This window comes from Marmota flaviventris, chromosome 12 (genome assembly GCF_047511675.1).
Source record: "Marmota flaviventris isolate mMarFla1 chromosome 12, mMarFla1.hap1, whole genome shotgun sequence".
Lineage (NCBI taxonomy): Eukaryota > Metazoa > Chordata > Mammalia > Rodentia > Sciuridae > Marmota > Marmota flaviventris.
In genome coordinates, this window is record NC_092509.1 from 54,179,609 (window position 1) to 54,202,403 (window position 22,795).

The 22,795-nt window shown below is 41.8% G+C and overlaps 1 protein-coding gene across 1 annotated transcript; it reads right to left on the reverse strand.

The window, feature by feature from the left end:
- Positions 1 to 376: 376 nt before the first annotated feature.
- C12H1orf202 (chromosome 12 C1orf202 homolog) lies at positions 377 to 814 on the reverse strand. Its single transcript, XM_071619669.1, is given in 1 exon segment — positions 377 to 814. A coding segment is annotated over 1 exon segment (438 nt).
- Between the last annotated feature and the right edge of the window lie 21,981 nt (positions 815 to 22,795).

A 22,795-nucleotide genomic window follows, 5' to 3' on the forward strand; every position in this document is an offset into this window, starting at 1 on the left:
CTAGTTCTGCATTAAAAAGAAAAAAAAGACCTGAGGGCATTGCAGGGACTGAAAACTGCTGCTCCCACCCTCTTCTCTGGAGTGTTTAGAAAAAATCTGGGCCTGTTCACTGAGCTGGGTCCCTTCTGGCAATAACTGACCCACAACGCGCCACAGGTCCTGGTAGCGCCCACTGCCTCCCTGGCCGGGGCCACTGCATGGAGGCGCTCAGATGGGAAGAAGGGCGGAATGGGGAGGAGGCCAGTTCACCTCATCCCAGACAACGCGACACCCTGGGTTCCTCGTGCACGGTCCCCAATGATCCACGTTCTTTCGTTCATACCGTGTTGGGTTTATTTTCATTTCTTGCTTTTGTTTTACAAAACAAAACCAACCCTTAGGTCTGCGGCCCGGCCGCGGCCTAGTCACGGTTCTGCGCGCGATCCAGCACCAGCAGCGGGATCTCCTCCAGCCTCTCGGGCCGCTCCCTGCATCGCAGGTAGCGCCGCCTCCACGACGCCAGCCTCTGGAGCAGCCTCTGCAGGCTCGGGTGGCCCCACAGGCCGCGCTCTGAGGTCGCCTTGCCCGGCCGCGCGTACTTGCTCTTCTTCCTGCGCGGGCCGCGCGCCGCTGAGATCCGGAAGAGCCGCCGCCAGCACCAGTATCCGGAGCAGGCGCCGCGGTCGCTGGAGGATGCACGCCGCCCCGTCGCCTCGGCCTCCCCGCGCTGCGGGCCGCTCCGCTTGGGGCCGCTCCGCTTGGGGCGCACTATCTTCTGCAGCAGCTCGTGTTGCAGGCCGCCGCGCAGAGGGCCGCTGGGACCCTCGTCCGCCATGCTGGGCCTCGACCTCTCAGCGGAGCGCGCTGGACGGGCGGCCAGGGCCCAAGTCTCGGGAGCTGACGAGCTGGGCAACTCTGCGGCGGCCTCGGGGCACGAAAGGGCCCTTTGCGTCCTCTTCCAAGGCCTCCCGACGGGTTGTGCCCCGTGGCCGCTCCCTCAGGTTTAGGTTGCCAAGGAGACTGGAACGGTGACCCCACAATGCCCAGCAAAGGCCAACCCCGGCCCAGGCCTGGGACCCACCCTCAGCCACCGAAGGAGTCACCAGAATCCAGTCACCCAAATAATGCCCCAGGCCACACGTAAGTGGGCAGTGTTCAATGTCAAGTGATTTTCAGACTTGGCCTAGGTAGGCAGAAGGGTCTTGGACGTTCCTAGGGGCCGACCTCCCCTTTGCTAATGTACTAAGCATCTACTACAGAGGTGGCTGCAAAAAATAGCATCTTCATCAAGACTTGAATTTCAGGCCCAGGCTTGCACTGCCCCAGAGATTTTTATATATATATATTCAGATACTCTGTACTTCGTTTGTTACAGGGAAGTGGAATTTCAGGCTAAATCCCCAAACCTTGATTTTTTTTCATCTGGCCTCACCCACCTAAGATCTCTTCCTTGTAAGATTGTGATTTTTCTTTCAATATTTTTTTCCTGATTACAAGTATAAGATTTTATGGAAGTTTTGAAAAACACTCACACAAAGAATAAGAAGAAAGAAAACACATTTTTTTCTTCTTTATATACTTTTTTTTCAACACAGGGCCTCATGCATGCTAATCACCAGTTCTACCAATTGAGGTACACCCAGCCAATGTACCATCTTTGCACTTGACAATTTTCTCAAGTTCAAAGTTAAAATAATGGTAGCTACTATGTGTCATGCTTATTTTGTGTTAAATATTCTACTTACCATTTTACCTAATGTTTCTCCCTAATTTTGTAGCCTACTGACAAGTGAGCAGGCCCTGGCACAAGTCTTCCTGAGCTTGAATTCTGGCTCCAATAGTTACTAGATTTAATTTTAGACAAGTTACTTAAACTATAAGTGCCTCAGTTTATTCAGCTATAAAACTGAAATACTATACTTCAGATGGTTGTTGTGGTGATTAAATGAGATGATATGTGCAAAGTAATAGCATATGTTTAGCACATAGTAATATATTATTATGCAATCCTCACAACACAAGTGAAGTGGTTCTCAAGTAAAGTAATAGTCCCAATTGGCCAATTGGGAAAACTGAAACCTAAAGAGAGTAAATTATTCACCTGAGAGAGTATAACTTGTCAGTTAATGATGAGGTTCAGAATTTCATCCCAAAATATGCCCCTTGAGTTTTCAGACACCTGTCAGCATCCACAGCTGCTCAGGCTAGTCCTTAGAGGACCCTGTGTCCAAGATTTCCAAATAAAATACAGGATGCACAGTTGAATCTGAATGTCAGATAAACAATACATACTGTTTTAGTATAGCTATATCTCAAATATTGCATAAGCATTTATCTTGGTCAATTTTCTGTTGCTCAAATAGAATGAGAAATTGATAAGGATAGAGGTTCATTTTTGCTTATGGTTCTGAGGACCAGGAAGTCCAAGAGCATCATATTAGCATCCACTCAGCTTCTGGTGAGGATCCCATGCTGCTTCAACTGATGGAAGAAATCAGAAGGGCAAGTGGCACTTGCAAATGACAGATAATGCAAGGGGAAACCTCGTGTTAGACACTCACATGAGAAAGGAATTAATCCCTCTTGATGACCTAATCACCTCTTAAGGCCCTACCTCCCAACACCACCACAATGGCAAATCTTTAAGCCAGGTCTCCAACTCTATCTGAGGTTGCCCAGACTTCACTGTTAGACTGGGGACACAGTGGGCTGCAAGCATCAGCAGATGTACAAGCCTGGCAGGAGATACACAGAGAGTACCCATAGAAGGAGTTTTGGCTTAGAGAAACCTGAACACTGTGCCAAGGAAGTACCTTCTGGTGTCTTGAGAATGGAGTGATCTAGGACTGAGAGAGGGTTTTGAGGCAAAATAAACTAGGAGGCAAATTACATATGTAATGCAAATATATATATACACATACATACATACACTCACCTGAAATTCAAATTTAACTGGACATCAGGTATTTTTATTTGTGATCCTACCAATATTATGGGGGAGATTCAGTGTGTGAAAGCACTTGGGAGAGTTTTCCTCCAGGTTCCTTAGAAGATCACCTGGACTAAGAGCTGTCCAGAAGTTGGAGAACTCTCCACATCCCCTAATTCTTAGCAGAAGCAGATTTCCCAACCAAAGAACCCAAAATAGCACCAGAGACCCAGAGTCTTGAAAGTTGAGAACAACTTGCCCTATAAAATAATGAGGATGGGAACCCCATTCTCCCTTCTCAGGATTTTAAGTGACAACAGATTTTGACATGGTACCCCCAAATCCAGAAAAAGAAGCAGGATAGTATCAAGAGCATAAGTTTCGGGATCATACCAACCTTCTAAATTAACCAGTGATGGAGTGAGTCGTGGACCCTCTGTAAACTTCAGTTGTTTCATCAGAGAATGGGATTGCTATTCCCACTTACAGTATTGTAGTGAGGAGCAAAAAAGACCAGGCACACACGGGTTTAAAACAGTGCCTGGCACAAGGCAAATGCTGGACAGATGGTGGTCACTGTGGCTATGGAATACTCTCCATTTTTGCCTGCTCGCATCTCCTGTCCCAAACAGTCCCCAGCCCATTTAGGGTCTCATGAGTCCCAGCAGTGCCTGGAGCTAATGACAAGCTCTGTGATCTGAAACTCCTGGAAACTCTCCCAGGAAACTTGGAATGCAGAGATAAGTGACAGAAGAAAACAGATGGCTTCCGGCTTTTTGTGGTCTGAATGGTGAAAGATCAGCGAGCTCCGTGGGAGAAAGCCCAGTGCCAATGGGATTCGGTTCAGGAGACAGCCTTCCCCACCTCTGCAGGCAATCCTTGCTCCTGTCTCAGGCACCTGCTTACCCTTCTATCAGGTACAGCAGCAACAATCATGCCATTGGATTAGGAGATTCAGTCAGTGCTGGGTCCCAGCAAGATGGGGTCAGTGACATCATTCCTATATGAACAGGGACACATTTGTAAGCAGAGACATGAGGTGAGAGAGGAGAGCACCTACAGTGATACCTGTCATTACTCAAATAACTGAGCCAGAAGAGGGGCATGGAACTGGAACAAAAGAGAACAGATTTTTGCCTCTGTTCTTTACAGATATTGCCTTCATTCTAATATACAGACTTTGCAAGGGGAACATTTTATAATTGCTCTTTGTTATAAGCATCTGTCTTCTTCAGAAATTTTCAGATAAAATGTGGAGGAAATTAATGTGTCCTAGAAAAGGCTTGGTTACTATATTAGGGAAGTAAATTCTGTATCCAAGGGCATTGGTAACTATATTCTTAAATGTTTGTTTGTTATTGTAGTGATCTTGAGGGAACCAGATTCCCTCCCTTTTACTGCATAGGTAGATAACTTTCATCAGTATTTCAAGGTTACTGAAATGTCAGTAGTTTAACCTTCATGTCAGCAGAGCCTTCCTCTGGAATATGCTAGTATGGCCTGTGGAAATCCAACACATTTCCAAAGAAAGAAATCTAAAGATTTATGCAAATCCTGTTCTCCTAATCCCTCTTTTTATATGTACTTCTCTCTTTGCCCCACTCCACTCTAACATTCTCAAAATCCCTCCTATATAAAGCACAAAACATTTTGAAATTAGTAGACTTTAATAGAGGCTAGAAGGGAGGGAAAAGAATGGATGAGAGACCTCACAATACAAAAATACCAACAACTTCCAGAAGAACACTAAAAATCACAGTTCTCGAGGTGTCCTCTCTCTCTCTCTCTCTCTCTCTCTCTCTCTCTCTCTCTCTCTCTCTCTCTGGAGCCTTGGCGAACTTCCCTGATCAAACCCCAGACTTTCTCACTCTCCCTGGCTCCTTTCAACTTTGGCACTCTCCTCTGCCTCCTATTTCTCTTTTCTTCTTGTTATGGTTTGGATAAACATCTCATAAAGGCCCATGTGTAAAGGGCTTTGGAGGTGGTGGATCCTTTAAGAGATGAAGACTAGCGGGAAGAAGTAGGGTCACTGGGGATATGCCCTTGAAGGGGTATTGGAACCCTAGCCCCTTCCCCTTTTTTCTCTTCACATCGTAGCTGCCATAAGGTGAGCAGTCTCTTCCATCACATACTCCTGGTAAAAAGTACTGTGCTACTATAGGTCCAAAGCAATGGAACAAACGACCATGGACTGGAACCTCTGACACTGTGAGCCAAAATAGCCTTTCCTCCTTATAAACTGGTTATCAACAGTATTTTGTTGCAGTATCAGGAAGCTGACATTCTCTTTTTTTTTCTTTTTTCCTTTTTTTGCAGTGCTGGGGATGGAACCCAGAACCATGTGCCCACTAGGCAAACACTCTACCAGTGACTATAGCCCTGAGAACTTTTTATTTTTATTTTGAGACAAGATCTCATTAAGTTGCCAAGGATAATATTGAACGATGATCCTCTGCCTCAGTCTCTCAAGTAGCTGGGATTACAGGAGTGTGCCATTGAACCTGGTCACACTCCTTCTTTTAAGAAAAAAAATATACATCCCCCCCCCCTTCTTCATGGCAAAGGAGTTTTCCCATTTCACTGATTATCTTGACACTTGTAGACAACTGACTCCAGGAGTTTGCCCATCTCAAGCATGCTTCATGTTTTCTTTGCAATAAATATTTCCACCTAACAGAAATTCTCTTTTACCTCTTTATGTTTTATTGTTGTAATATACATGTTTTCTGTTGCAATGACAAAATTCCTGAGACTTTGTTATTTAAAGAATAGAAGAATTGGTGCTGGGGTTGTGGCTCAATGGTAGAGCACTTGCCTGGCATGTGTGAGGCTCTGGGTTTGATCTTCAGCTCCACATAAAAATAAATAAATAAAATAAAGGTATTGTGTCCATCTACAACAAAAAAGAAAGAAAGAATAGAAGAATTTCAGGAATCTGGAAGCTGAGAAGTTCAAGAACATGGTGCCAGCATCAGATTAGCATCTGGTGAAGGCCTTATGCTGCATCATAACATGGTAGAGGGCATTGCATGGATCAGCAGAATAAGTGAAGCAGAGAAAGCTCACTTTTATAAAAAAGTGACTCCTGTGATAGTCTATTAATCCTTGAATGGATTAACCTGTTTAATTGACTCAATAACCTCCCAAAGGTTTAACTTTCCAAATACCATTAATTTATGACTTTAGAGGAGGTGGAGAGTGTAGCTCGGTGGTATTGCACTTGTCTGGAATGTGTGAGGCACCACATAAAAATAAATAAATGAAGTAAAAATATGTATCCATCTACAACTAAAATATATATATATATGATTTTGGGAATTAAGTTTCCAACACAAGAAATTTGGGGGAACACAAATTTAGAACACACTCAAACTATAGCAATAGACCTTTGCAGGATTACTTCCCTGTAAGGTCAGATGGTAGGTAGATAAGTGGGGAGAAATTCTTGAGTGGGCATCATTAGTATCAGCATTACCACCACCACCACCATCAGCGTTGCTACCATTCATTGACTCTTGCCACTTTATGTAGTATGACAGCATTAAATGGAGGATCTCATTTCAGCCTTACAGCAAGTCTGTGACTGAATTAGCTTCCATCACTGTGACAAAATGATAAGAGCAACTTAAAGAAAGAATAGTTTGTTTGGGCTTATTGTTTTAGAGGTTTCAGTTCATGATCTTTGGTCCTATTGCTATGAGTCTGTGGTGAGGCAGTACATACATCATGGCAGAAGGATATGGAAGAGCAAAGCTGTTCACCCCATGGCACCTGGGAAGGAGGGAGAGAGAGAGAGAGAGAGAGAGAGAGAGAGAGAGAGAGGAACAATATACCCTTCAAGGACAGGTCCACCTCCTCTGACTAGGCCCCATCTCCTAATAATCCATTCAGTATGAACTCATTGATAGACTAATCCATAATTCAGTGATAAAGCACTTGCCTAACAAATAGGAGCTCTGTATTTCATAAGAAAGAAAAGAAAAGAAAGAGGGACTGGGGATGTGGCTCAAGTGGTAGCACGCTCGCCTGGCATGCGTGCGGCCCGGGTTCGATCCTCAGCACCACATACAAACAAAGATGTTGTGTCCGCCGAAGACTAAAAAATAAATATAAAAAAAAGGAAAGAAAGAAGGAAGGAAGAAAGAAAGAGAAAGGAAGGAAGGAAGGACCTAACCTATAGATGAGGTTAGCCCCCTCGTCATCCAAACACTTCCCAAAAGCCCTACCTCTGAACACCACTGCACTGGGGGACATTTGAAATACATGAGCCTTTGGCGGACATTTGAAATCCAAACTATAACAATGGCATAAACTGCAACAGATGCCCATTTCATAGATGAGGACACTAAGCTATGAATTGCCACTGAATGTTTTACAACTAAGCAAAGATGACAGACTAGGCCAAGACAAGTCCTCCCTTATGAATCAGTTGAGAGTTTGACTTATCCTCCCAGATGAAAAGCCATAAATACCCAGGGAGGGGAAGAGGGATGTCAGGATGATTTGAATTAGGCAAAAACATGGGATTTTTATGAGGAAAGTTCTTGTATTGTTCTTAGGGAAGGGCAAGAGGCACAGTTAGATGTTGTCTTGTGTTGGGAAAAGGAAGGCTCTGGCCACATGGAGATAGGTAGCTGGAAGGAAGAAAACCCAGACAAAGCTGAATCGGGTTCCTGGAAATAGAAAATAGCTCTTAAACCAGGATGTGCAAAGAATACTCCTCTGTTATCTTACTAATCATATTAGCTATTGTAGGGTCAATAACTGGTTTGTGAACATGATGTTGTACACTCTGGGTTCTTTTCTGTGACTTATTATTTTTTATTTTTCTTTTGATGTCCATAATGTTCTTTTAAATGATGCCAGCTACTTCATTTATAATAAGGAAGACATAAAAAGGGAGGACTTTTCTATAGCTATGGACACAAATATTTAAATGGGAACTGAAGGTAACTTGTATCCAGATAAAATAATGGCAGAGAGAATCCACAGAGAATTTCTTTCTTTTTTTTAATATTCATTTTTTACTTGTACATAATACCTTTGTTTATTTACTTATTTTTATGTGGTGCTGAGGATAGAACCCAGGGCCTCGCGCGTGCTAGGCACACGCTCTACCTTTGAGCCACAACTCCAGCCTGAGAATTTCTTTTTTTAAAAGGAAAAACTCATTGAGAAAGAGGTAGCCACACTCCTCTGCCCTATGGCCTCTGTTCTCCTATTCAAGACTTCAAGGTTATACAACCCATATAATGAATAGGTCTTTTGGGGATCACCAATTTAAATAAATGGACTGTAGAGGGGAAATTTTTGAACAGGCTCTTGGTATAGATTGCACCAAGGAACTATTCTCGTTTGTTGGTTTGGGAGTGGTCAACACTGAGATGTATTTTTCAGAGATGCAGCAAAGCAGTAGTTGTTCGCTAGTGTTCAAAATTCCAATGTCTCTGCCTCTCCCGCATAGCTTTGTGAACCTAGGGCTCCAGCCCTCTAGTCCTCATGTTCCAGATGGTTCTTATGGCGGGAAACCTGGGATCAGTGTGTCAACATGCTTGAATCCTTGGTGAGGACCCTCCTCCTAGTTCCCAGATGGTTGCCTTCTCATTGTAACTTCACATGGCAGAGCACGTGAGGGGGACAGGAAACCATCTTTCTTGTGTTTCTTTGGAATTATGGCAGCTGAGAAGTTCCATGACAGGTCATCTACAGGCTGGGATGCTAGTAGCATGGCTAGTATTATTGTTAATTTTGGAATAATGTCATTATAACTTTCCCCAAGAAAGGGGTTTTTTTAGAAGCATACTGAAGAATTTAAATATGAAACATCACAATGTCTAGAATTATAACTATTCAGGGCAAAAAGGAAAAGGGATGGATAGATGAACCAAACCTGACAGAATGCTAATGATTGTTGAAGCTGAGGTGATGTTAAGCATATTTGGAAACTTTCCAAAAACAAGAGAGTTTGGAGAGCAAAAAGAGTTTATCCTTATGTCCACCTAGTGCAGAGTGAAGGGGAAAGAGACACATTAATCCCAGTGATTTGACATAAGGTTGAAACTACCTACCTTAACTTTGAGCCATTTCAGGAGAAAGAGATTTGCCTAGGCTATTAACCTAAGTCAATTTGCCACCTAATTTGGCAGAATCTGCAGCCCCGAGGAAATTCCAAGAGACAAAATTTCAGAAGAGGATAGTATCCTCCACATTTTACCACAGGAGGGCCACAGGTCATGAGGACTGAGCCATCCTACTTCCAGAAACCCACAATGACAAAATAAAAATTATTATTATAAAGTCACATTACTTTCTCTTGGTGTCTCATTTTCCACATCTTGTGGGGGGATTGGGGGGAGTGATGTAACAACCGAAATGGGAATAAACAAATTTGCTCTCTTCCAAGGACAGCAGTAAATCTCCCAGTCATAGCCATGATTCCAAAGCAGCAAACTGGAAAATGATGCCTAGTCACATGACAGCCCAGCTGCCTCCCCCGTGGCCATTGGTGCCTTTCGGGACAGTTAGGTCAAAGTCTTTGCTGCCAAAGTCAAGTGGGCCATTTGCTGCACGGGTCTGTCAGCACCCCTGAGCTGTCTGCACAGAATGTCTAGATGATCCCAATAAGATAAGAGACTCCATTCTAACTGCTTTGTTGAAAGAAATTTGGCCAAAGGATGCATTTATTTTGGCAAATGTTTTATTTGAGAGAACCTGAAACATTTGTTTCAGTCAACAAATTCCATATTGAATAAGCGACAGTCAACACAACTTCAAAAGAAAATATTTGGGTGGATACTTCGTATTGTTTCTGTAAAGCAACAAAGGCTTCCGTCTCTGTGTTTTAGATGGTGGCCCCTAAAATGCTAGGGCCGGCTGGATTTTCAGGAGTCTCCCACCTGTGGAGGTGTAGAGAGGCAGGAGACTCTGGAGGACACCTTCTTACCACTTCTTTTGCCTCTAAAAGCCCTGTTCTCTCAGCTGAGGAGATGAGTGACTTGAAATTACTGCAGGCCTCCATAGACCAACAGCCCCCCAGCAGGAGGGAGTCAATTTGGTTCTTATTCAACCCATTCTCCCTCCTCAAAAAATTGCCCCACGTCCTCAGCCTTCATCTAAATAACCTGCTTCTCCCAGACTAGAACCCAAACTGCAACAGAGAAATTTTCTGTCTCAGAAACCAGGAATTAGGATATAGACAAGTGGAAATGCAGAAGCTGGGGGTCATGTTGATTCAAAGGTGAGGACACCTTCGCACTCACCATTAGACCCCCATTATAGCCAACCTTCACACATGTGAGGGTAACTAGAATAGAATAACAGAGATTTTCATCCCTTAAATGTACTCAAAACCTTTTCAAGCAAAAAATATTCATCATGTTGGGTAGAACAGACAGAGGGGTTTATATATATATATATATGTTTGTTTGTGTGTGTGTGTGTGTGTGTGTGTGTGTGTAAAACAATTTTCAAGGTCATATAATGATACACTAGAAATTTAACTGGAATTTAGCTTTGTCAAATCAAAGGCAGCTTATACTCTATGAATGAGATTTTTCTTCCTCCCTTGGAATGCCACATATACAGCTGACCCTCTATATCCATGGCTTTTGGATCCATGGATTCAACCTCCTGTGGATTTAAATTTTTCCTGATTGCATCTGTACTGAACACATACAGACTTCTTTTCTTGGCATTACTCCCTAAATAATCCAGTGTAACAACTATTCACAGAACATGTACTTTGTATAAGGCATCATAAGTAATATAGAAATAACTTAGAGTATATGGAAGGATATAAATAACTGATAGAAATAAACAAATAACTGATAGAAGCTATATGCAAATACTGTGCCATTTTACATAAGGGTTTTGAGCATTCATGCAGGGGTCCTGGAACCAATCCCCTGAGGATACTGAGGGACTACGGTATTTGGTCTCAACCACTAAGATAAGATATGAGTTAAAATGCTTGACAGTGTCATGTGCTAAGCAGCACTGTAACCTGAAAGATCTAGAGGATCATTAAAATAGCTAGCATTCAGCAGAAAATCTCCAGCCCTTGAAATCACTGTACCCAGCAGACCTTCACAATTTTGTATATTTTAAGTGATGGATGTTATTTTTATCTCTATTTTTAGCTTTCCAATCCTGCAAAAGCATTTGCAAGAACAGAGAAAACCTCCGTGATAGAATCTATTAAGTGTGAACTGCTCACCTGGTATTTCAGTGACGGGGTTGGTACAGTTTCTAGGATTGCACTTTCTTTTTTCTGGAAGGCAACAAAATTGATTTTTAAATTTTTTACTTCATAGTAGAATACGTAGCACTCTTTTTAACTGGAACATTCCTCAAGGTCTGCAATTAAATCATTAACACTTAGTCTTTTTATAGGTCTGATCTTGTTGAGACAACCAAAAAAATAGAATTGAGTTTTCCTGAACATCCAAACATCCACAGAATCATGTTTGTAACAAGGTTCAAGTTGGCAACTTAGATTTCTTTAAGTACTACATTTGTCTTAGTATCTCTATGTAATGTCATTGAATCTGTCTTACTACTGGGCAAGTCACTTGAGAATTTCCATAAATTCAGATGTCCCAAGCTGAATTAATCCTCTTCTATTTCAGCCACATCAACACAGATAATCAGTCTATAAAAGTCAACCACTGTTTCAGGCAAATTAAAATAGCAATTAGAAGGTTAATTGAGAGGCAAAATGAATTGGGTGATATTATTAGTCAGTGTCCTGTCACTACAACAAAATAACTGAGATAATATAATCAACATATAAAGAGGAAAGGTTTTTGTTGGCTCACAATTTTGGAGTTCCAGCCCATGATCAACTGGCCCTGTTGCTTTGTGGCAAGACAGTAAGCATATCATAGCAAAGCGTGTAGCAGAGCAAAACCACTCTCCTCGTGGCCAGAAAGTAAGGAGAGAAAAGACTGAGATTCCCCAATTCCCTTCAAGGGCATTCCCTCAATCATCTAAAGATCCTCTACAAGGCTGAACTTCCTAAGGGTTCCTCTTCTTCTCAATAGTGTAACCCTAGGGGTCAAGCTTTTAACATATGAGCCCTTAGGGACATTTAAGATCTAAACTATAGCAGAGAGTCAAATGAAATATTTTCCCCAGACTGAAGTAGGCTCAGAGAAATGTATCTCTTCCACTATGATATACCTCTCTGGAGGCTGTGCTACCTCCCCAGATCCTAAAGTGCAAACAGAGTTAGTAATTTCACACTACATATTGAGGATTCATTCTGCAGAGATCTTCATGAGTTTCTCCAAATTCCCTGGTGGTTGTCTCCATCACATGTGACCTCTGGGCTACTCTGATGTGGCTTAACTAAGAAAGTAGGGGCCCTGACAAAGCCACAAACCACACCTGTACCCAACCACTACCTCGGGGTAAGCCAATAACATGGGCACCAGAGAAAGTGGTCCCAGCAGCAGGTCAGAGATGTTGTCCCCACACCAAGGCATGGCACAAGTCCCCAAACCCACAGAAGCAGCACATGGGGTTCACTTTCAAGGCCAGGTTCTGCCATGAGCCATGGACACGTTTCTTCCCTTTCTGAGCCTTAGCTTCTTCATTTGTAAAACAGGGGTTATTTAACAACTTCAGAGGTGTGAGAATTAAATTACAAGTGTGAAAGTACTTTGTTAGCTGTAATGAAAAGTGAGGTTGTACGAATTCATGAGGAAACTGAGGCTCATCATATTTTTTGCACCCAGCACATGCCCTTTAAATAGGAAGTACTAAATGAATATTTTATTCCAAAGTGTGCTGATCCCCCTGATGTGGGGGAGGGAAGAGTGCCTTCTGACTTCTGTCTAGGCTGGAGATTCCAAAGGGTGGTCTTTTGAGGTATGTGACAGCAAGAAGCCTACCTTAGCCTTATATCGGCATTGCACAGATGCTTTCTTTTCCTTAAAAAAAAAAAAAAAAAAAAAGTAATAATCTCATTGTGCTTCAGTTTCCAGGCAACCATACTCCATTGAGTCCCATGTTTTGACAGTTCTTTGATGAGTGAGTCATATTTACAGTGTATTGCAGAAACTCCATGCAAAGGAACACAGTTTAGATCAAATTGATGAGAACTTAGTGGGTTTCTTAACCTTCTTTGGTAGTCTGGTGAAGTCTACAGACCTTCTCACCACTATTATGTTGCCCAGGCTGGCACTGAACTCCTGGGCTCAAGGGAACCTCCTGCCTCAGCTTCCTGAGTAGCTGGGGCTATAAGCACATGTCACTACATCTGCCTATATGCCTATTTTAAGGATGCTTCTATATGAATTAAAAGTAAAATACATAGAATTAAAAGGGAAAAAACATAAGTTTTAAATTTTTGTATTTAATTAACACATTAAATAACAAGATTGTGCATCAGGTCTAACATAACTATGGGTATTATGAAGGAGCAATGAGTGCAAAGGATAATTCAGGGTATCAAAAAAAAAAAAAAACTAATGCGACAGAAACATCTGTGATGTCTACTAGTGACAAAGTCACAGAGACTGATTATGCTAGAAGTTAGTACATTTCCTAAGTCTGTGGACCTCCTGAAATCCATCCCTGCTTCCTGGTTAAAAATCCCTTTCTTACCCTAGGTACATGGATGACTGCACATAGGGTGCAATGCTACATCGTGTACAACCAGAGAAATGAAAAGTTGTGCTGCAGGTGTGTACAATGAATTAAAATGCATTCTGCTGTCATATATACCTAATTGAAATTAATTAATTAATTATTTTTAAAATCCCTTTCTTAGGCTGGAGACATGGCTCAGTGGTGGATGGAGTACTTGCCTAGCATACATGGGCCCGGGTTTCAATCCCCAGCACTGTAAAATTTTAAAATCCCAGCTCAAGCAGCACACACCTGTAGTCTCAGCTCCGTGGAAGGCTGAGTCAGGAGGATCCCTTGAGCCCAGGAGTTCAAGATCAAACCAGAAAGGAAGAAAGAGAGAAGGAAGAAGGGAGGGAGGTGAATCCTTTCTTTAGAGCAAACAACTGTAGGTTCTCCATAACACAGAGGGGATTTCCTTCCCAGTATGACACAGGCTCAAGTCACTTATTTATTCTCAGTATTACCAGGAGCCCTTCAGCCCTTGTCTAGGCAGAGCTTCAGGGGGCCATACGGCTGGTGGTGTGTAGAGGTCATGGTAAGAATGAACCCAGAAGATAACAATAGGAGGGCAAGAGAGGAACTCAGAGGAAAAGATGAATACCTCAATGAAGAAGCACATTAAACCATTAAACCCACCCAGGGCCCACCTCACTAAGGTCGTGCCCCTTTTCTTCGTTCCTGCAACCTACTGGACATTGAGTTTGACAATGCCTCCTTTTCTCTCAGGTTTGCCTTTTAATCTCCCTGCTTGCTATAGTTTGGATCTGCATTGTCTCCCAAATGCCCATGTAACGAGAAGCTTGGCCCCCAACTTGGCACTATTGGGAGGTAGTGGAACCTTTCAGAAATGGGGCCTAGTGGGAGATCTTCCGTCACGGTGACGGTGTCTGTGACTGAGGTAGAGGCACCCATGCTCCGTATCCCTCCCCTTCTTCCACTTCCCAGATGTGAGGTGTGAGGTGAATGGCTTTGTTCTGTCACCTATTCCTACCATGACATGCTGCCACATGCCCCAGGCAAAAGAAGCAATTGATCATGTCCCCTCCAAAACTTCAAACAAACTTCCAAAACTGTGAGCCAAAATAAAACTTTTCTCTCTAATTAGCTGATTTGCCTCAGATATTTGTTAAGTAATGACTGTCATTCTTGGAACATGTCCCTTTTCTTCACTCCTGCAGTCAACTGAAGGTCGAGTGTGACAATGCTTCTCTTTTTCCCCAAACTTGGCTTGTCATCTTCAGAGGTTCCTCCTAATCTATCTGCTTGGGTGATGGGCTGCGGCAGCCTCCCTGTCCCTCCAGGGCATCATGCACAGCTGTCCCAAGGCCTCCAGATGTGGTTTCCTGCATGTACTTTTCTGCTCAGAGAACCTGCTCAGGAAACCTCCATTATCGCTGGCCCCAGGGTCCACATCTCTCTGGCTTTTGGTGTCCTTCCTAATTTCACCCCATCATTCCAGCTAAGTATATCCTCACAGTACTCAGCAAGTGCCCTCCTGATGGACATGCGTACATGCTGACTCTGGGTCCTGACACTAAAGTGCTCCCCTCCCACCACTCAGCCAAGTCAAATCCAGCCCCTCCTACAAAAGAGATCCTCCCTCACCTCAAACCTCCACTCCCACCCTTTGCTGCTGACTCCAGATGCCCATCTCTCAAACCACTGGCATGGATATTACCACAAACAGCTTGGCATCAAAGCATTTCCCAAGGACTTCATGCAGATTAATTGTCTCTCCATTCAGACTCTAAATGCCTTGAGAATAGGAAATCTTCCCCCCACCACACCACCACCTTCCCCAGGTGCTAAGGCTTGAACCCAGGGTATGCTCTGTACACATTGGTTGAGTGCTTTCCAGCACCGTGCTAAGCCCCAAGGATGTACTGTTGTGACAGGCAGTCTTGTCCTTATGGATCATGTACTTTTTTGTTGTTCTTTTTCTTTTGTGGTGCTGGAGATTGAATCCAGGGCCTCACTAAGCACTAACTCTATCACTGACCTGTACCTCCAGCCCAGGAATCATATCTTATATTTTTCCCTAGGTCTAATGTTGAGTATATAGAAATCATGTCATCAGTTATGATATAACAAGATGAAGAAATTTTTATTTCATAGGTCTCTCTGGGAAAGTGTTGTATGTGTTAGCAGAAACACTTGGGTGAAGCCTGCTGTGGTGGCACACACCTGTAATCCCAGTGACTAGGGAGGCTGAGGCAGGAGGATTGCAATTCAAAGGTCAACCTCAGCAACTTAGTGAGACACTAAGCAACTTAAAGAGACCCTGTCTTAAAATAAAAAATAAAAAGGGCTAGGGATATAGCTTAGTTTTAAAGCACCCTGAGATTTAATCCCCAGTATGAAAGGAAAGAAAGAAAGAGAGGGAGAGAGAGAGAGAGGGAGGGTGGAAGGAAGAAAATAGACTTGGATGAGCTTATAAGAGTGAGGATAAGCCAGGCATGGTGGTGCATGCCTATAATCCCAGTGGCTCTGGAGGCTGAGGCAGGAGGATTGTGAGTTCAAAGCCAGCCTCAGCAATTTAGTGAGGCCCTAAGCAACTCAGAGAGACCCTGTCTCTTTAAATAAAATACAAAAAGCACTGGGGATATAGCTCAGTGGTGAAGCGCCCCTGGGTTCAATCCCTGGTACCAAAAAAAAAAAAAAAAAGAGGGAGGATAAGAGTGAGACCTTTCAGGGTATTCTCATCTAACACCAGGAAAATAATTTATAGGGCTTCTAAGAAAAAGAGAAAGCAAAAAGGGAATGAGGATGAGACAAGATTGCTGTGCACAATATTACAATGAGCCACCCTTACCCTAAACCTTCAGTGAAATTCTATTAAAACTCACAAACAGCTGGCATAGGTGGTTTTCTGGTGGGAACCAGTGAAGAGGCCAAGTTCTGTGTCAAGGATAGTGTGAGGTTTTGAGACATTATATGTATGCAGGGACAGATGGACAGGGAGGTCTTGGCTGGCATTTGGATTGTAATTCAGTAAATGATTGATTAGTTGATTAATGTGGGAAATTATCATGGAAATGCCTGTGGTGGCCTAGCAGCCCCAGATGTATTTCCCTCCTGCCTCCTCCACCCCACTCCTATTTGAAGAAGGATTAAACTGAAGCTGGACCTTACAGGTTGACAGGGAGTCACAAAGTCTTTATTTGATAAAACTCATTTCAAATTTGTTCTATAAGTAGGTTAATCATCCACTCCATAGGTGTACCTCTGGCTATTAGCTTGGATTCAGGGTGCCGCTCCAGGTATATTCAGGGTATTTGTAGAATCTGGCATTCCCTGGTTCAGTCATTTGTAATCATCCTAATGTGTGAAGGTGTAGATTCTGTCATCTCAACTCAGCTTGATTGAAAAATGGAATGCATAGTCCTATAGAGGCTTTGATTTTCAGCAATATTATAATTCTAGGAAAAATAAATATTTCATTTATAAGACATGCCAGATACCAGCTAAGTATTCCAGATACCATAGATGCAGTGGGAGGCCATCCTCGCACATGATTTGAGTTACCTCCCTGGCTGGGTGAGAGGCGCTTAGACACAGCTGTGTTAGAGCCTTCCCCACCCTTTTCCAGGTCTGAGGGCTTGTCCGTGCAGAGGCGTGCCTGGCCACTGACCTGAAGACCCAATCATCGCCCCTGACCTTGGGATGCTGCCCCCCTTAACCTTCATTAATGGGATTTTCCCTGGAATTTTTTTGTTCCCCAATAAAAGCCCACTCCCTGGCGTGCTCTCCCTCTCTTGCTAGTCTCTTCTGTAAACCTCGCCACTGCATTAGGTGGCTGGAGGTGGGAGCTAGGAGAAGCCGTCCCGGAGCTGGTATTAAAGGTAATTAGAGTCTTGTCTCTTTATTTTAAAACTCCCTAGCAATTAATTGTGAACTGAACCTTCTTTCATGAAGCCAGCGCTGGTCACGTGGCAGAAGATGCTCTGTTCAATGTCTGTTAATTTGCACAGACTTTGTTCATTACATTAAATAAAAATACAGTCATGTGCCACATACTTGTCATTCAACAAAGGACCACAGATATGATGGTGATTCCATGAGATTACAATAGAACTATGAAAATTCGAATCATCTAGTGATGTTGTAGCTGTTGTCTCATGATAGCACAAAACATTACTCACACATTTGTGTTGATGATGGATGTGTAAACAAGCCCACAGGGCTGCCAGAGTACATAAAATTGTGTGCAGTAAATAACACTTGATAATAAGCAACTACATTACTGGTTTTTGTATTCCCTATACTATACCTTTTATTGTTATTTTGGAATGTACTGCTTTTTACTTATTTAAAAAAATGTTTACATAAAACAGCCTGCCGTGTTATACCAGCAGCAACCTTGTGATCAACTCATCTTTTGGATGTATCAAGAGGCTACATTAAGCCACGCATGATGTCACATGCTCGAAATCCCATTGACTTGGGAGGCTGAGACAGGAGGATCGCAGGTTTAAGAACAAACTCAGCAACTTAATGAAACCCTTAGCAACTTAGTGAGAACTTGTCTGAAAATTTTTAAAAAGCCTGGGGATGTAGTTCAGTGATAAAGTACCCCTGAGTTTAATCCCCAGAACCAAAAGAAAAGAGGCCACATCAATTGACCTGTACCATCCAGGTTTGTGTGAGTACCTTCTAGCATGTTCATCATTAAGTGACTCCTGGCTGTCTTGCAAAAGCAAGCAGGTATATATGAAAGTTCTCCAAAGGGACAGAACCAACAAGGCATGGATATAGATGTAGATATAGCTATAGAAAAAGATTTATTATAAGCAATTCATTCATGCAATTATGGAGGCTAAAAAGTACCAAGATCTGTGGTTGGAAAGTTGGGGATCTAGAAGAGCTGATGGTGTTTTCTAGTCCAAAAGGCAGTAAGCTCAAGACCCAGAAAAAGCTGATATTTTAGTTCAAACCCAAAGGCAGTGGGGGGTGGGGGGTGACAGGGGACCTACATCCCAGTGCTCAGGCAGTTAGCCAGGATGATTCTCTTTTGCCCCCAGGAGGATCCGCTATTTGTTCTACACAGGCCTTCAACTTCATCCACACTGGGGAGGCAACCTGCTTTACTCAGTCTACAGATTCAAATATTCTCATCCAGAAACATCACTACAGATACACTAGAATTATGTTTCATCAAATATCTGGACATCCTGTATCCAAGTTAAGTGGACACATAAAATTAACAATTGCAAGGGCAACACAGTATTCCAATTACATGAAGAGAGCCTGCAGAATGGGAGAAAAACCTTCTCCACCTGCACCTCAGAGCACTAATCTCCAGGATATATAAAGAACTCAAAAAACTTAACACCCTCCAAAAAAAATCCCAAATAACCCAATCAATAAATGGGCAAAGGAAATAAATAGACACTTCAAAGAAGAAGAAATATAATTGGTCAACAAATATATGAAAAAATGTTTAACATCTCTAGCAGTTAGAGATATGCAAATTAAATCTGCACTGAGATTCCATCTCACTCCAGTCAGAATGGCAATTATCAAGAATTCAAGTAACAATAAATGTTGTTGAGGATGTAGGGGAAAAGGTACACTCACACATTGCTGGCAGGACTGCAAATTGGTGCAACCACTCTGGAAAGCAATATAGAGATTACTCAGAAAACTTGGAATGGAACCACCATTTGACCCAGTTATCCCACTCCTTAGTTTATACCCAAAAGATTTAAAATCAGCACACTACAGTGAAGCAACCTCATCAATGTTTAGAACAGCTCAATTCACAATAGCTAAACTGAGAATCAGTCTAGGTGCCCTTCAACAAATGAATAGACAAAGAAAATATGGTACATTTACACAATGGAATACTACTCAACCATAAAGAGAAATAAAATTATGGAGTTTGAGGGTAAATGGATGGAACTGGAGACTATCATGCTAAGTGAAATAAGCCCATCCCAAAGAATCAAAGGCCGAATGTTTTCTCTGATGTGTGGATGCTACATCACAATAAATGGGGGGTGGGAGGAGATTAGAAGTACTTTGGATTAGACAAAGGGGAATATAGGGAAGGGAGGGGGGAATGGGAATAGGAAAGACACTAGAATGAATCTGATATTACTTTCCTATGTGCATAGATGAATACACAACCAATGTAATTCCACATCATGTACAACCAGGAGAATGGGAAGTTATACTCCTTATATGTATAATATGTCAAAATACATTCTACTGTCATGTATAATTAATAAGAACAAGGTTTTTTTTAAAAAAGAAGCAACATGAATCTTTCTGTAACAGAGAGTGGCTACCCTGCAGGGAAAGTATTGTCTTGTTTCCTGCTTTCGCATTGGTTACACAGGTGTGTCTACACTGTGAAAACTTATTGAGCTGCACAATTGGGATTATACCCTTTTCTGAGTTTATTGAAAACCCACCATATTTTACATTTTACATGAAGTATTTAATATGTTTTAGAGAAGAATGAGTACTTGGTTTATTAAAAACTTCTGTTGAAATCTCTTAGAAGACAGTGCTACCATAAATTCCTTCCAAGAAACTAAGGTTTTCTTGGCAAGTGCCCTTCAGCTTCTCAGAATTCCTGCATAGGGAATCAAATCAAATGGCTTCTGCACCGGTTCCATTAAATTAAAACCCAGTTTGGTTTCAGGGCACCTCTTTATTTCCAGGAGTCCCTTACAGGAAGGAAAATGGCAAGTGTCCAGGCTATGGACACTCGCGTCACTGTCAAAAGCACAGGAGTCCAGCCAACCACAATAGAAGCTGCGACTGGGAAATCTAGGAAGAGCTGACCCAGTGGAGGTGACATCATATGAGGACCTTGCAATAGAGCTTTCCCATTTTTGTTGCTGCCCATTTGCAGTCTCCTTCCAAATGTTGTTCTTGGAAATTTTCAGGTAGAGAGAAATTGATTCAGGGCCTGATTCATATCTGACACTGGGGGAGAGCCACAATCCAAAAGGGCTCTTTGAATATTTTTTTGAAATTGTGTTGTTCAAAGGAATTTTTTTTTCCCTTCCAAGTGCATGTTCTTTAAGACCCAAATCCATAGGTACCCAGTGAAATAGAAATTGACTGGTTAGGTTAATCAAGACAGAATGCCAATCTAAATGATTGAGGCTCCAAATTAAAATTTTGGCCTGGGTTGAATGTCTTCTTAAAATCCTTCCAATTAAGTTTATCCATTTGTTTGGTGGAATATTTATTTAGGTGTCATATCATAAGTTGGAAAGAAGTCAGACTCGTCAGTCATCTATTAAGTGACCTGTGGCATGTCATTTAACCTTTTTGAGGCTGTTTCCTCAAACTTGCCATATCTTAGAATGGATTTCAAGTGCATATAACCACTGTGAATAACCACTGTATTTCCTTGGATAAGTATACATTCATTCTCTTCCTCCTTCTCATATGTGTGAAGTCAATGTAGATCTGGCCTAATGAAGTCAAGACAGTTGAACTAAAAATGTGCATGAATTCCTTCATTCTTCAGGAAGTTCACAGTTTACATTCAACAGGAGACATACAGAGAATCTTACAAGGTTCAAATCACTAACAGGTTTTGAATCTACCAGATTAGAATATGTATGAGTACATAAGCTTAAGTCTTCAACAAAATGGAATAGATGAAATGTACTTTAAAGTAATTTAATATGATTGGCTTAATGTATTATATTTGTTTGATCCTTTTGGTAACATGAAAAGAGTGGGAGGAAAATAGTGTATTGTGTTTCAATGAATTGGATGATTTTAGAGTTAGGAGTACATCTTGGTGGTAGAGTACTTGCCTAGTAAGTGCAGGGTCCTAGGATCAATGCCAGGAAAAAAAAAAATCTTGTTTTTCAATACTAGGGAAAAAACCTGATATATATAATTCAAAATAACAAATATAATTTTAAAATATATAATAAATATATTTTAGAATTACTATTGACAATAATGAAATCTTTGGAGATGAGGGCTCATATCAATTTTGATTTTTTCCTAGCCTTAGAAAAATTAATTTCTTACATAGTAGTTTATAAAGCATAATCACAAAAGTACTGAAGTTGGTGCTGTGGGTATAGCTCAACTGGTAGAGAACTTGCCACTTACATAGCATGCACGTGGCCCTGGGCTCCATCTCTAACACCAGGAGGGAAAAAAGGTATTAAGGTTAACAAGCATTTTGGAAATGTAATTTCTGAAGAAAGCAAGGAGATTTTTTTTCTTTGCAAGGGGTGAGAAACTTTTTCTTCGTGAAATTATTGTGTCAAACAGCTGAAATAAAAAATAATTATGCAATCTCTCTCCTTCATCTTATTCCCTTTTTAAGGAATATAAACTATTAGTAATATATTAGAGAGAATTGTAACATGTGAGTCATAGTCTGTGAATCATGGCAACACATCAAAAGACTCTGATAGGAAAAAGAGAATTATATTCCTTTTCCTGCACTAAAAAAAAATACCCACCCTCCCACAGAGGTTAAACAAAAAACATGGTTTTTCAGCAATGAACTTTAACTTCTTTTCTTTATTTCTTCACATTTTGATTTTTATGGGAATCTGGTCTAGAATGGCTGGTTCCTCTAAGAATTACACTATTAAATAGAGTCCCTTCCCACCCCACTCTCTCTCATCTTTCTTGAACTCATTTGTACCTCTACTATGATAACAAAAAGTAATAAGTACCATACTTTAGAGCTTTACAGTTTACAAAGCACTTTCATAAATATCTCATTTGAGCATTTTAGCCACTTCAAAAAATATATAAATAATTTTCATTTCTACACACCAGGAAACTCAGGCTCAAGACAGGTTAAACTATGACCCATTCATCTAAGATCTAACACCCCATTGTACCCCGTCAAGTAAATCAAATCCCTGGACAGCTTGATGCTCACCAGTCGGCTTGGCAGACAGAGGGAGAAAGGGATGGGAAACACACACACACACACACACACACACACACAAACACACACACACACACACAGTGAGAGCACAGTTTTTTTTTTTTTTCCTGGCAAAGAAACTTAAGAGATGATCACATACTGTAGAAAACAACACACCCAACTCCTAAGAAGAACTAGGAGCTGCATAGGTCTGCAGGTTCCCAGGGAGGGACAGCCATGGAGGACACCCATTATTTTAGTAAGTTTTTCATCACTGTGACCAAAGACCTGATAAGAACAATTAGAAGAGGGAAGGTTTATCTGGCGCTCACAGTTTCAGAGGTATCAGTCCATAGACAGCCGGCTCCATTGCTTTGGGCTTGAGA